Here is a 14,617-nt window from a genome sequence, read left to right as displayed (position 1 = left end):
GGACCTCACAAGATCTATTTCATAATTTGTTGAATCCCGTAGTGTATAAAAACAGTTTAATATACCTTTTTACTTGGGCCCTATGTCCACTATCATACTTCATGCTGCTGTATTGTTCATCTGGATATCAACTACATCCTCAGTGATTGGGAGTGGTGGAGATTGTTGTCACCCTCAGATAACTTTTTCTGTGATTTTTTTGTAGTCTTGCTAATCACCCTGCAGTAATCTGAGGGCACTTTAAGTATAGGTTCATAAAGGGAAGAATGTCGAATTGCATTATGATATGGTTGCAAAAACCAGTGTAGAGAACTGGTCTATCATTCAGCAGCCCAGGACAGTATGTAGGATAAAAACTACTGGAGAAAACCTCAACAAGATTTAAAAAGGTTTTAAAAAGAGCAAGAGTCCTGAGGGCCTTGGCGAAGAGTCAAAATCCTGCCTTAAGCATCTAACCAACAGCTTTTGATCAGGCTGGTGAGGTCTGTCATGGAAAGAATATGATTATCCAAATGCCAGAGGTAAGAGATGGGTCTTTAATAAGCTTCAGAATTTGAAGTTAGTTTCTAGTCCCACGTGAATAGGTGGAGTATTCCGGAGGGAGGGAAGCAGAACATGGAGAAACCGACTGTCAAACCTCCTATATGTGATGTAATATAGTCTTGTAAAGCGCACTGCTGCCCTGAGGCGTCGTGGCCCTGTAGACCGCTGGGGAACCCGTCCTGGCTATCCCTGTGAGATGGTCCCTACTGGGTATCTCCAAGGTGAAACCAGGCATCCCCGGCGAATGTGGGGGGCCGTTGTAGAGATGAGGCAAGCTAATGCCCAGAGTTGCTGAGTGTGATCCCTGGTTAGAGTAGGCACCGAGGCGAGAATTATCAAGTCCGCTGACTCTGGTCCACGACCTTGCCGCGTCGGTAATTGAACCCTGGTCCCGGGCCGATCTCTGCTTCTAGGTCTGCCGCCTCCAACCAGTGAGCCACACCACTCCATGGTCATGTAATGTCAATAGTAGTCATCGTTTGCAGATATGAGACTTCTGGTTGGTTGGTAAAGGGATAAACAGTTTTGCAGTGTTGTTCTGTAATCAGCCCTGGAGACCATTGTGTATGAGGCAGGCTGTTGTAAAGGACACTTTTCCTTCACTCTCATACAGTGGAACGATTTTAGGATTCGGGTGATGTAGTTGTGTCATTTCAGACCAGGCAATTTCGAGAGAGGTATTCTAGGAAAACCAGTATATTGGGGTTGCAGTAATTCAGGCATGACATGACCACAGTGAGGATTAGGGCAATTTTGAGAAAGAAGTGGAGCAGCGGCATAACCCATTTGAGCAGGCTAAGATAGTGGAAAGCTTACTTGGAGGCTATATCTGAGGGGTAGATGATACATCACCCATTTTGATTGCTTTATTTACATGTATGGAAGTAGTTTATGTAGCCATCGAACAGGACTGCTACACATTGGAGGATTTCATTCTTTTTACCTTTCAGGCAGAGCCTAATATTCTGCATTCATGGATGAACCTGGCAAATGCAAAAAGATATGTTAGGATTGTTGGCAGGTTTGGGGTAGAACGGTGCTTTACAAAACAAGAGAGGCCTGGAATGGTCGGTAGTCAGCATCTGTTTGGTACCCATGTTGAGAGGATTCTGGAAGAGATACAAAAGAACACAGAGATTTCAAAGTCAATGGTGTCCTACAAACACCACCTGCAAGTTGAACTTTTGTAAATAACTGCCATGGGGTGAAGCCAAAGCTACATCCCCAGACCAACCTTATGAAAGACAGCAACATACCTTCCACCAACTGGTGGGCAGGGGGTACACCAGGGGGACATACAGAGGAAATATTAGATGAACGGCAGATGTGGCTCTGGAAAAGGAGCTTCCATCCCTAAGTAGTAGTGCATCCTACTATCCTATCACATGTGGGGGTAGAATACAAGATTTCCTCTCTTGCTGGCATGAAATTACATCAGACCAGTGGATTATAGTGGTGGTTCACCTCGGCTACTGCCGCAAACTTCCCAAAATACCACCTTACATACACTCTCTGAGCTGAGATAATCTCCGGCTCCTCAAGGAAGAGGCACAAGTGCTCCTTCAATAGGGGTGAGATATAGAAAGTGCCCCCCCTATGATCAGGGGAATGGAGTGTACTTCCTCATTCTAAAAATGAGTCTCCCTCAGGCCTCTCAACAGATGCATCCTGTCAGAACATTTCATTATGATGTTATCCCTCTGCTCCAAAAGGTCACTATATGATCGTGTTGTACCTCCACATACCCATCCACCCTGCCCACGCGGGTACCTTCTGTTTGTGGTAAGTGGACATCACTACCAGCTGTAAGTACTTCCTTTCCAAGTCACATGAAATTTCTAGTGCTGGTGGTTGCTCAGCTCGGTTGCTTGCGATTCATCGTAAATGCTACCAAGTTCCACAGACGATCACAACAGACCCAACCCTTCCTGGGATCTGTGATGAGCGCACTTACAGGAAAAGCCTACATCAACGACCAGAGAATGTTGGCATAATGGACTTTACGCATCTTCATTATACCGCCGTCACCTCCCCAGCCGGACTTCTGACTTCTGTCTCGTTTCTTCCCTGCTGCTGCTTCTGCTCTTTAATTGTTTTCCCATTGAGACCTAGCTGTTTGGCTGATGCCCGGTGGAGCTACCTGATAGCTCAAGAGGAGATGGACTGTGGACTTCCCCCTCGGTCGTCACCTACCCAGCCGGACTTTGGGCAGGCCCTCCTTCGTCTCTCCATTCTTTCTAACTCCTACCCCCTCTTACCCCACCCCCTTACCAATCTAAACTCCATTTATTTTGTCTTCTACACTCTTTAAATGTTTTTCTAGTAACTGATGTAACGTGTAACTCAATTAATTTTATAATATCTGTTGAACCTTATGTAAAGCGCTCTGATACTTCCAGGTCTAGCCAGCGCTATATAAAACTTTTAAAATAAAATAAATAAATAAATTAAATATTGTCAGCGCGCCATCTACTGCAAGTCGATGTAATGACTTGCGTAGTAATGGCTTTGCGTGGTAACAACGACCGCCTTGTAATGGCACGCAATGTAATGACTCGCATTGTAACGAGTCATATTCCCACAGAAGCCTCCCTTATGGCCAGGGGAGTGCATCTCGCCTCATTGCAAAGGGGTGTTGGCCTCTCAACAGCTGGTCCACCACATTAGTAATCTAGAACTTGTAGCCATATGTGTAGCCTTCAAAGCCGTTGTGGTCACTTCCAGCACTAGCGCTGAGGATTTAGCATTGGGCGATCCTCCACAACATTCAATTTGTAACAGAATAACTTGCTTGATCCGTGGGTGTGGGTGTTCTTCCTAACTCCAACAGCCAACAGGTTCAGATGAGCTGAAAGATAAAGAGAGAGACAGAACATCAAAAGCTGATTTAACAGTGCGGAATCTGGACTACAAAGCAGACACTCACTGTCGCTCCTCTGCCTCCGCTGCCCTCAATACCCTCCTTTGGCTCCCTGAACACAAGAATATTTTATTTGAAATATTCCTTCTAACCTTCAGAGCATATAGATTAATAGGTCCCAAATACCAAGCTTCCAGATTAACTCCCCGTATCCTCTCCCGCACCCTGAGATCCTCCTCCGCTAATATTCCTAAACCTCCCACAATTAGATGTAAGACCAGAGGTGGGAAATCCTTTGCAGTTTTAGGAACAAAGGCTTGGAATCAACTCCCTAAACAAATGAGATATATCGACTCTGAGCACCTGTTTAAGAAATATCTTAAAACTTGGATATTCTCATCCACTGATGCAATGTGCCAAGCACTCATTCGATGATATCATCATCCTCTCTCCACCCTGGTGTCACGAGACACTGCTCTCACCCGCATAGCGCCAAGATGCTCCTAAGGGAGTGAAAGTTGCACTCTACAAATATTCAATTCAGTTCAAAGCGGTTGTAGAATATCAGCTTCAGGTAGAAGGAAAGCTAAACTAGGGTCTTCATAACCATGTCCAAATAGGATGGAGCTGGTTCTGAAGCAGCAAAGCTGAGAAGAATCCTGGTCCTTCCTCCACATCATTTACATAAGGAGAGCTCACATACACCAAAACACACCAGAGGAACAGAGTCAAGAACAGAACCGAATCATGCAATGGATTTGGTTAAAGATAATGACAGAAAGCATGCAAAAGAATATAGAAATATGCTACAGTTAACAGCAGAGTAATGTAGGCATAAATAGTGTCCCTGAGGGTTTGAAGACATTGCAGCGTGGTATTTGAATGGTGAAATCCTATTTCGATATTCTTGAAAAAAATATTTTGCATTGTCTTGGACTTTCCATATAAAGTCTTCTAAATAAAAAGCTGTGATTGTTAGGCTAGTGTTGAATCAACTGTCAAATTACTCTCAAAACAGAAATTCTCTATAGATATTGACATTGGTATATGTAAGAAATCGGGACCATCCCACCTATCTAGGCTTTCTTTAATATTTGCCACCTGAATATAGAAGTGGAAGCTGGTAGCTATGTATTTGGCAGACTTTATTCTATAGATACCTATAGACCTTGCCCCCATGTTGTTCACAGTAGCTTTGTTCAGGTCTATGGTCTATATCATATCACATACATACCTCCCTATACCAAGTGCATGGCTTAGAAATATCTTTATTGTCGACACTTTTATAGTCTTCTCATTGAAACTAACATTTGAAATGACCAAGGACATAACTTAAAGATTTCAAGTTAAGGTGGGGCTCTCGAGGACTCGCCATCAGGGTCTTCCCTTGCCTTCAAGTTTGGCCTAGTGATTTAGGGCGGGTTTAATTCTTGGCAGACATATTGCTCTGTCTTAATGGTGATGGATATCCCGTCTGCCGAAATATAAATCCTATAGGATATAATGGGATTAATATTTCGGCGGACGGCATATATCCATCACCGTTGTAACGGAGTAACCCGTCTGCCAAGATCTGAATCAGGGCCTTAATGTATTTTTTCTTTTTGTTACATCAGAGGATTTTTTTTGCATTTTGTTTTGTTTGCAAATAGTCCTTTTTAGGATAGCTGTTAATTCTGCTAAAGAGTGATATTTCAACTCAAGAAGTCACTTTTGGGTTCAGAGAATGTGCATGCATTCAGCCACTTTAGCGTAATATTTTTGTTAGGCTAAAGGGTTATTCAATCTTTGTATTTTTAAGAATACCAAGACAAGCCTATTTTTGGATACATAATTATGTTGTTGAGTTTCAGCCCTGAAGGTTGTTTATATCTGTGATATGGTGTACAATATTTATGTTGTTTATTAATTCTACTATCTAGATTGAAAAAGTGACAGGGCTATCTTCATAAACCTTTATCTGGGCCATAGGCTCTTGTAGTGACATCTTTCCCGTTCCCTTGGTCACTTCTAACTGTGGTAAACTGCAGCTACCCGCCGCCCCACCTTCGCAGGTGACGTTGATGAGGAATGATTCTTTTTGTTCTACCAGGAAAGCACGAGTCAAGTCTCGCTGGTGGAACCCAGGCTGCTGTCGGCATCGATCTAGAGGCATCTTGGACCTCACCATCACATCGGATTCCCAGCAAGAAGAGAAACGCCTGCTGATGATTCAATAGCCTCCTGGCAAAGGGGTCATGAACAGACAAAAAATATACATTAAAAAAGCAAAGCAGTAACGCACAAGTTGCGCGTTCACCTGCAGAGAAAGGGCAACATTTCTCCTGAGATCGTGACCTTTGCAAAGACTGTTCGTGCCACCAACCCTAGTTCTAATAGCCTACCTATGAAGGAGGTGCAACTCCCTCGTGGCTGTAGAGCAAGGAACCCACCCTATGGGGTTCACTTAAAAAAGACAGAGGAAGGAGAGGTCTGGGTCTCTGGTCAGACGGGAGATAGGGACCTGTAGGGTGAGGGATAGACCGTAGGCCACCTAACAAGGATGACTGTATATTGTGTTGCTCACTCACTGTTCCACATCTAGAATAAAAGAACATATTATTCTCAACACTTTCTACAAGTTCACTGCTCTGCCGAAATGATGGTCATAGAAAGTGTCTAAGATAAAAAAAAAAGTTCACTGTTTTGTTTTATATGCTCTGCTATCTTTCTCCATTAGCAGACATACGAAATTGTTTACCAATTTACTGGTAGAATTAGTTATCCATGCAATTCACATAAAGTTACTGGTCTAAACTATAATTTCTCAAATGTCCAGCAATATAAGCACTCAGTAATTGAGGCATGGAATTGCCTATGAAAAATAACACCTGTTAACGTTAAAATAAACCTGAATGCACTGAACAGATGTCACATGGTGGCCCCTTGTTCTCAAACTACTTCGTTGTGTTCCTTCTTCAAAGAGGATGCTGCAGGAAAAATTGCCAATGCCCTTTGCTTGTAAGGATGTCAGTAAGAAGGAGCATAGGGGATACTTATGGTTTCAGTGCCAAAATATATCTATTGATTGTCGGATCTTGTAGGACGGCAAATGTAGCAAAATCTCACCATAATTCGTCCTACCAAGAAGAAAACCCATCTTTACTCTTCAGAAGGCACTGGGAGCCACTCCGGTAAGGAAATAAGGTGCCGCGTCGGCAATTAAAGCCATGTCAGTTAGTCAATTCAAGTAACCAGACAGCACACAAACACACCGAGTTACTGATTTCCAGTGAAATGGAAAAGCATTTGTAATAGTGCAGACAGACAGTATGCATATACTTTAAGCTTCCTATTGTCATTGAACTAAAACTGCAGAAAACTACACAATGATGTTGAATGAAGGTTCAGTACCTTGCCTTCCTGGAGACACATACTTTGAATACCTCAATATAGGCCAAGGCAGCATGACATTTCCATGGATGTATGACGGTACAACACGTACCGTTTCAATGCATGCCTTTACAACGCGTCTTTAACAACGCAAGTCGTTACAACGACTTGCGTTGTTGGGCGCGGATAGTAAATAGTATAATTTACTATTCTAACACCAGTCCCCGTGGATAGTAGGGAAGGTGTTGGAATAGTAAATATACTATTCTTTATCCTTTAGCGCCCTCCAGCGCAAGTCGTGGTTATGACTTGCGTTGTACAGGGCGCGTCGTAAAAGCACTGCGGGGTAACATCCGCTTTGAAAAGGATGTTCTCACATTTCCATCTGTGCACCCAGGATCTGTAACAGCATCCCCACATCCATCAGGATCATCCCAACACTTCTCCCCTTTAGGAGGGCTGTAGAGGCACCTCTTTAAAGAACACTTCATCACCATACACTAACAATCCACAAACCAGCTGCCTCTCCTATCACTCATTGACTTTATGTTAGTCTTTGACTCAGTACAGCTCTCCGCTGCGGTTTGGCTTGGTTCCTGCTAAAGAAATACTGTATACATGCATTGAAGATGCCACACTAAACACACGCTTTGGACTCCTGAAAATATGAAGTGGATAGGGTCTCATAGGGCACTAGAATGCAAAAATAATGTCGAGGACTGTGCTGTTCCCACTCCTTATGGAAGTATGATTATGAAACATCAATTACCAGAAACTGCTATTATTATGTAAACTTACTAGATTCACGCCAACTTCTGATTGATCAAAAAAAAGGAATAGCCACCCTAGCCAGGATCATCCCAGCTCAATGTTGGACTCTTGCAAATCCTTGTACAAGATGTTTCCCAAAAAGCTGATCATACACCTCCAAAAACACAGAATTGGACCACTAGGGTAGTGGCTAAAATGTCTAAATGTAGTCATGTACCATCCACTCAGTGCCGATTGAATGGACTCGTAGATTTGTTTGAAAATCATTGCACTTGGGAATAGGTATGTTTGGGGTAGAGCTCCTATTCCTCTCATAACATGATATGTTGTTATGACAGTGCTTCACTATTCCTACTTGTACTTACAGTTGGTTCCACAATCCCATAGGGCAATCTGTAGAGCAGAACTTTGGCTGCAGAAGGTAAAGTGATTTTCCCTGGGAATTATGACAGCAACCAAATCTGCTTCAGTTGCATGAAAGACTGAAGGCCCAGCTTTGTTTACATTCTCTTTATATGGAAACTTGTATAAGTAACTCAAATCTAAAATAATTTTTTTGTTAGAAAATGTTTCTTTCCTTAACTACAATATAGTTAGGTAAGACTGAATTACTGTTCTTCCAGTCCGACTTTAAATTTAAGCATTACTCCTGAGTACTAGTAAAGCAATTCTTACTTTTTCATTGCAGATGCCATTCCGACAAGCTCATGGAGTCTCTGGGAAGGCAGTCCACCTGGCTGAGACGAAGGGTATTTCTGTCAAGTTCCTCTCTTTGGAAGACCTCAGGGGCATTAGGTTTGTGTTCCCAGATATTCTTGGAGGATAACTGTGTGAATAAGCACTGTTGGATGTAACCTGTAGGAATGGTGGAAGTAAGCTGGTATAATACATAAATGTATTAGAACCCCATACCACTCGTGTGCCCCTGGTTGTGAATGAAGATAGCACTGATCTAGTAAACCAGAGGAGAATGCTGTTTTACTATACGTTAAAGGGGCCAAATATACAAAGCATTTTTGCGGTTAAATGTAGCTCGCAAAAATCCTTTTTCTTATGAATAAACCTCAAATTGCGATTTGATAACAGGTTACTGAATCACAATTTGGGTTTGCTACTTAATACATATTCAGTATTTGAAAGGGGTGTGTTTAAGGCGCCCTTTCTAAATTCCTAATTGAAGTGGTATGTATTGATGTTTTACGACCGAATTCCGGTCGCAAAACATGAATCTTTTATCACCTCCTCAAAGGAAGTGGTAAACCATTCACAATTGGTAAGGGCCCACTTTCCCTTTGTAAATGTTGAGGAAACATTTTTAAGTGTACCATTGCCTACTTTAAAAAAATTAAACTCACACTTTTCATTTTTTTAAATGCATCCTGTTTTACTTTAAGAAAGACTGGTTGCATTAAAATGCTTTATTTAAAAGCACTCACAAACATGGTGGTTTTCTGACCCGAGCAGGCCACCATCCCTGTGATGGCTTCGGTTCCTAATGGATTACAATATGCATCCTAACTCATTAATATTGGTGAGGTAAGTCGATTTGTGACCCACCCGGACACGGTAATTTGCAAATCAACCTATAAGTATATAGGTTGGTCCTCAAATTACCACTCTGGTTTAAAAAATATTAGTCACAAACTAGTATTTTGCGACCATTGCTTTATTCATCTGCCCCTAGTGCTTATGATTTGTGAAATACACAATATGATATGACGGTGAACTAGTTGAGCAAGTGCAGACAATGTCTGAATGCATGGTGACCTGCCACACGTCACAGTAACCACGTCTGCACCTTAATAATAATAAGATAAGTATGACTCTGTGCGTAAATATAAATATGCTGCTATTTCAATGTAACTGCACAGACAAAAGCAGTTGTAACTCACAAGTTAATTAATTCAGAAAAAAGGTTATAATAGTGAAATATAAAAAGCGACAGCTGAAAGCATGGACCATTTACATAAATATCAACCAGAATGTAACAATTCACATCATTCAGTTGCGACACCTCCATCCCCCTTCTCCCCTCTTCAGCCGCTAGCATCAGTGTGTGAAGCATTGCGGACCAGGTGTCCAAATCATCAGGCAGGACCATTTTCATCCTAATTTCCTCGCAATTGCCCATTCTAAGAGAACTATCTCCCAGGAGCCCTTTGGCATGCTGCATTTCTTAAGCCACTGAATGGCAATGCTACGTTTTGCCAGCACCAGGTACAGCAAAGGAAATTTATATTTGATTCTTGATCTCTTAGGCCTTGCAACAACATTAAGACCACAGTACTTCCATGACATTTCAATAGTAAAGTTCACAGTATCACATAACTCACTGATCACTTTTTGCCAATACGCTTGCAGCAGTCACAGGCCCATATCTTGTGTAGAAAATCACCTCTTCCCTCCCCACTTCTGGGACATGCTGAAGATTTGCCTGAGTAAATTCTAGTTCTTCACATAATCATTAAACAGCATGGGCATGTATATACACAAACCTTAATCTCAATGGGTGCTAAAATCAGTGCAGCTGTGATGACAGATGTAAGCAATTAATATTGCAATCAATATTCAGGATGGTATGATGAATATTCTAATCAGTAGCACAGTGCTTTGTGATGTGTGCTTTAGTAACCGTGGAAGTTAGTTCCATTCTGATTACACATAATAGGGTTTTGAAAACCTGGGAAAGCTTCTCCTATATCAGTAATAAGGACTGAAGCTTGAAGACCTTCATTTTGAAACAAAATACATATTGAGTCCATTAAACTATTGGGTTGTCTCCCCAGTATGCCTGATCAAGGGGAGGCAGTGGCCTCTGTTCCCTTAGTGGAGACCTGTCTGCCATATTTACAGATCCCCACCTATTTGGTGGATATTGCTGTGTGGAAAGTGCATCTTCTAGCGGGGTGGATACACTTTTGTAACTGTTTATGCTTACGGGTCGCCATGTTGAGCGGCCGACTCTGCGGTTTTTAATTTGCAACAACAACCTCCAAAGCTAGATTTGTTGCTGAAAAAAAAGACAAATGTCCTTCATGCATGAGGAAAACATTGCATTGCGACCCCTGGTAGGAAAAATACAGTGACTGTTGCTCTGCCATAAATGTGGTGAGGCAAACACCAATGTGACCTACTGGCACAGCAGCACAAGGCTATGGGTTTCTGCCATCAGAACCAGCTGAGACTTCTCTGATTGACACACTGCAATTCCCCCACGACTAAATGACTCGGGGAACTGTCAGTATGTTAGGGCAGGAGCACTATTGATTTACTGCTGTGATGCTGCTCTACCAAATTCTGAATGACCCCTGTAGTGGGTGGTACCACACCAAGTAAATCCTAATGACCATGGGTGCGGTGTTATTTTGTTTACTTCTTTTAGCTCCGCACCTAAAAATGGGATAAAGAATGCAGAAATACCACATGTTCCCGTCCTTTAACGAGTAATTCTGAGTATTCTGTTTGTCTCAGCACAAATGTAAAGTTTTCCCTGCCAGAATGTATAAATGGAAAAAAAATGACACATGGAAAATTTAAATCTTTTATTCCTGATTCCGATGGAAATTGGTTAAACCTTTTCTTCCAAATTGTTTGTACTGGCCAGCGAGGATGATAACCTTACTCTTATCAGAATTGTCTGAGTATAAGACTGTTAAAGAGTCATAACATTCAATCTTCGCTAGTGCTAGCCCTTCTGGGGTGTCCTTGGACAGGGCATATGGTCCAGTAAGAACTCTGGGATGTCAACTTCATGTCAGACATGATGGAATCTAGGTTTTCAAGGTTCTTCTGTTACTTCAGTTTTGGTTTTCTTTTTGTCTGATCTTTGAATCAGCACATTTTCTTTCACAGACATTTTTTTATTGTTCGGCACCTCCGTTTTTTGGACGTGATCTTAATTGGGTTTCTTGGTTGTGTTCAAATATTATTGTATATTTTACACGTGTACTTCTCCTATTGGTAGAAGTGATTTATTTGAAGGGTTTTATTTTGCCTTTTATTGTTTTCCTGACTTAACCCTGTAAATAGGCACACTTAGGGCCGTATTATGGAAAGTTCCTTGGCGGTGCAACAGGTATGTGCGCCCACTTTGCGCACCCCAGTTCACTTTGGCATTATGGAAAGGGCTGTAGACGCTTGTGCGGCCATTTCTGCTTTTTGTAAAACAGGTATCGCTGGCACACATATAGCACCAGCGCTGTCACTGGAGGGTGCTCTCTTATTTGCATGGTGGCATGGTGCCATGCAAACAAGGGAATCCCTTTCGCCTCTGTTCCCACACTGTATTATAGAGCCCACGCCATATTACAGATGCAAAGAAGCTGTCAGAAGGTTGTGCACTGAAAGTGCACCACCTGCAAGGGAATCTTCTCCCCTCTTAAAAGTGCAGGCTGGTTGCTGTCTGCACAGTGTAATATGGAGCGGCTACTTCAAAACCGCTCTGTTTTTCACTTGAATGAGCTGCCCCAGGGCAGCACGACTCCATGACTGCCCTGGGGGCAGTGCATTCAATGTAGGCTGGAGCCCTGCACCAAACAGTTTTCCTTCTTTATTTAAAAAAAAGAAAATCCAAAGTGGGAATTTCTTTTTGAAAATAAAAAAAGAATACTGTTGCCTTACCAAGAGGAGCCTAATGACTCCCACCTGGACAACTCAGATCTCCCAGAGGATACTGCAGGTGGCCCAGACGGGGGCCCCTTTGTTCCTCCTGGGAGAGTGCAGAATAGACCAAGGAGGTCTAGATCCTCCTCAAGAGAATCCAATGCATCAGGACATTCAATAAGGACCTCCATATCTAGTAAGAGGGAAAACTCTTTGGATAGGGAATACCAACTTCTTAACTTGAGAAAGCTAGGCTTAAGCTCAGGCAAGAGCAGTTTGCCCTTGACAAAGAGCCCCTAGAAGTCCAGAGAGCTAGATTGAAATTGGGACTAGAATCCCATGGTGGCAGCAACAAGGTACCTATAGTTAGAGAGCCTTCGTTTGACCATAGGAACCTGAACAAGATAGCCCCTCCCTACCATGTTGGGGATGACATACACAAATGGATAACTGCTTTGAAAAGGGTCAGTAATGTCCCGCAAGAGCAGTGGACACCTATCTTGTGGCTCTCCTTTGCTGACAAAGGTAGAGATAAGCTCCTCACTGTTAGAGAAGAGGATGCTGATAATTACTCCGTGTTGAAGAGTACTCTCATTGATCGGTTTGGCTTAAACACTGAATAATACACAATAAGGTTCAAAGACACTCAGAAAGCACTGTCCCAGGACTGGGTAGATTTTGTAGATATTCACCAAATTCCCTAGCGCACGTGAATTATCAGGTTCAATAACAATGTGACAATAGCAACAACATAAGTATAAAAGAACATGAGTCAACAGCACACAGCTGGTTTCTTTAGAATCTTCAGTCTTTAATTCATATGATGATTCTTCTTGTTAAGTCTATCATGTGACTGGTCGAAAGCCCAAAGCCAACACGTGTTTCATAGCCTCTTGTTATGTACATGCAACTTTTTCAAGGCTTGATTTGCTGTATTTTACACTGTTTACGTGTGGTGATATTTCCGACCCACACGATCCTCCAGCGTGGGTTAAAATCTCTCTAGGGGTGGAAAGTTTCAGCACGCTTAATCCGGTGTCTTGTGTCCCAAACGCAATGTCAATGTCAAATAACGCTGTATCACTGCCCCCTCACTCCAAGGTCCTCAAGTACGTCGGCGTGAGGGGGCAGGGATCCACCCCTAGAGAGATTTTAACCCACACCATAGGAACATGTGTTCGGAAATATCACCACACATGAACAGTGTAAAATACAGCAAATCAAGCCTTGAAAAAGTTGCATGTAATATAGATGTCCTATGGGGTACAGCACTAAAAATCATAACCAGCAATTGTAAGTAGCCAAACTGTCTACATAAACAAAAAAGTTGGTGTCTCATTTACAATGCATTAGTTGTGACAAAATCCAGTAACAAATGTGATTCTGTTATATCCTACAGTATCGAAGAAGTTAGTACTATATGAAAAATACGTAAAAAAGAATGTTCCATATATAAGTGTCAATGTAAAGCAATGTATAACTAAATATGATGAAAGCAATGGGTTTCACTCAATGCTGTACACCTCAAGAACCCTTCACCTTAATATATCTATGACCCCACATATTTATATGTATATCTTGTCTGCGCTACATACGAAATGCATTGCATAATACTTTACATGTATTGAACTGTTCTAAGGGGATTTCTTATACCTACCTATAAAAGTTTTAGTCTAACTAAACCATTCCAAGAATGTAAGAAGACAATAGTGTTAATGCATTTCTAAAAATCATATTATTGCAAGATGTTTACCTCATGGCACATTTTCCCTTCCTTCTTTCCCATGCTCTGCTCTCCTTTCTCTCTCTTCTATTATGTACTATGGCAGAAAAATCTTAAATAGAAGCTTTTACCTAAAAATATAGATTGACTATACGTACAAAAGAATTGGCGTTAATGTGTCGCGTTTTGTTTCATCCCAGTCCGCTGTTTGAGAGTGATGTGTCTCAGGTGTGGAACTACACAAACAGTGTGGAGCAGTACACCGCAGCAGGCGGAACCGCAAAAAGCAGTGTGAATTTGCAGATCGAGCAGCTGAGAGCTTGGATGAAGAAAAGCAAGGATTAATGTGCCCTTGAATGTACCATTCATGTCTACAAGTAGTAAATAAATATTATCATGCTCACTCGTGCACTCTATTCTCGTCCATTTCTGTTCTTCTTTTCCAGTCATCATTACTCAAAACTCATTGCAGGAGGTCCCCGGTAACTCTGCCCCCCGAGTTACCGATACCTGAGGCACCAATAACCAGTCACCAAAGATTCTCAATTTCTTAACATACGATTTCTGAGTAAACCTTTGTTCGCGGTATGCAACAGGCATGACTTATCCATCTTGATGGTTTCAAAGTTTGTAAACAGAGAAAGTCTAGAAGTATAGAGCATATTGATTTATGTGTTTACAACCTTATACCTCCCCGAAACCATATTTGTAGGGGTGGGGATAAAGGAGTGTTGTATTATACTTGC

At 42.0% G+C, this 14,617-nt stretch overlaps 1 protein-coding gene across 1 annotated transcript in view; it reads left to right on the top strand.

Moving 5' to 3' along the window:
- The window catches only part of ASL (argininosuccinate lyase), a 150,398-nt gene extending 136,124 nt beyond the window's left edge, over nt 1–14,274 (top strand). Inside the window, exons 16-17 of the mRNA XM_086954622.1 lie at nt 8,235–8,341; nt 14,072–14,274. Coding sequence (XP_086810748.1) covers nt 8,235–8,341; nt 14,072–14,216 — 252 coding nt within the window. The 3' untranslated portion in view covers nt 14,217–14,274. The remainder of the gene's footprint in view (nt 1–8,234; nt 8,342–14,071) is intronic.
- The last annotated feature ends 343 nt before the right edge of the window (nt 14,275–14,617 follow it).

This window comes from Lissotriton vulgaris, chromosome 2_1 (assembly GCF_964263255.1).
Source record: "Lissotriton vulgaris chromosome 2_1, aLisVul1.2, whole genome shotgun sequence".
NCBI classification, from domain to species: domain Eukaryota; kingdom Metazoa; phylum Chordata; class Amphibia; order Caudata; family Salamandridae; genus Lissotriton; species Lissotriton vulgaris.
Note: the sequence above shows the minus strand (reverse complement) of the source record. Positions and strands in the feature narration are given on the sequence as shown.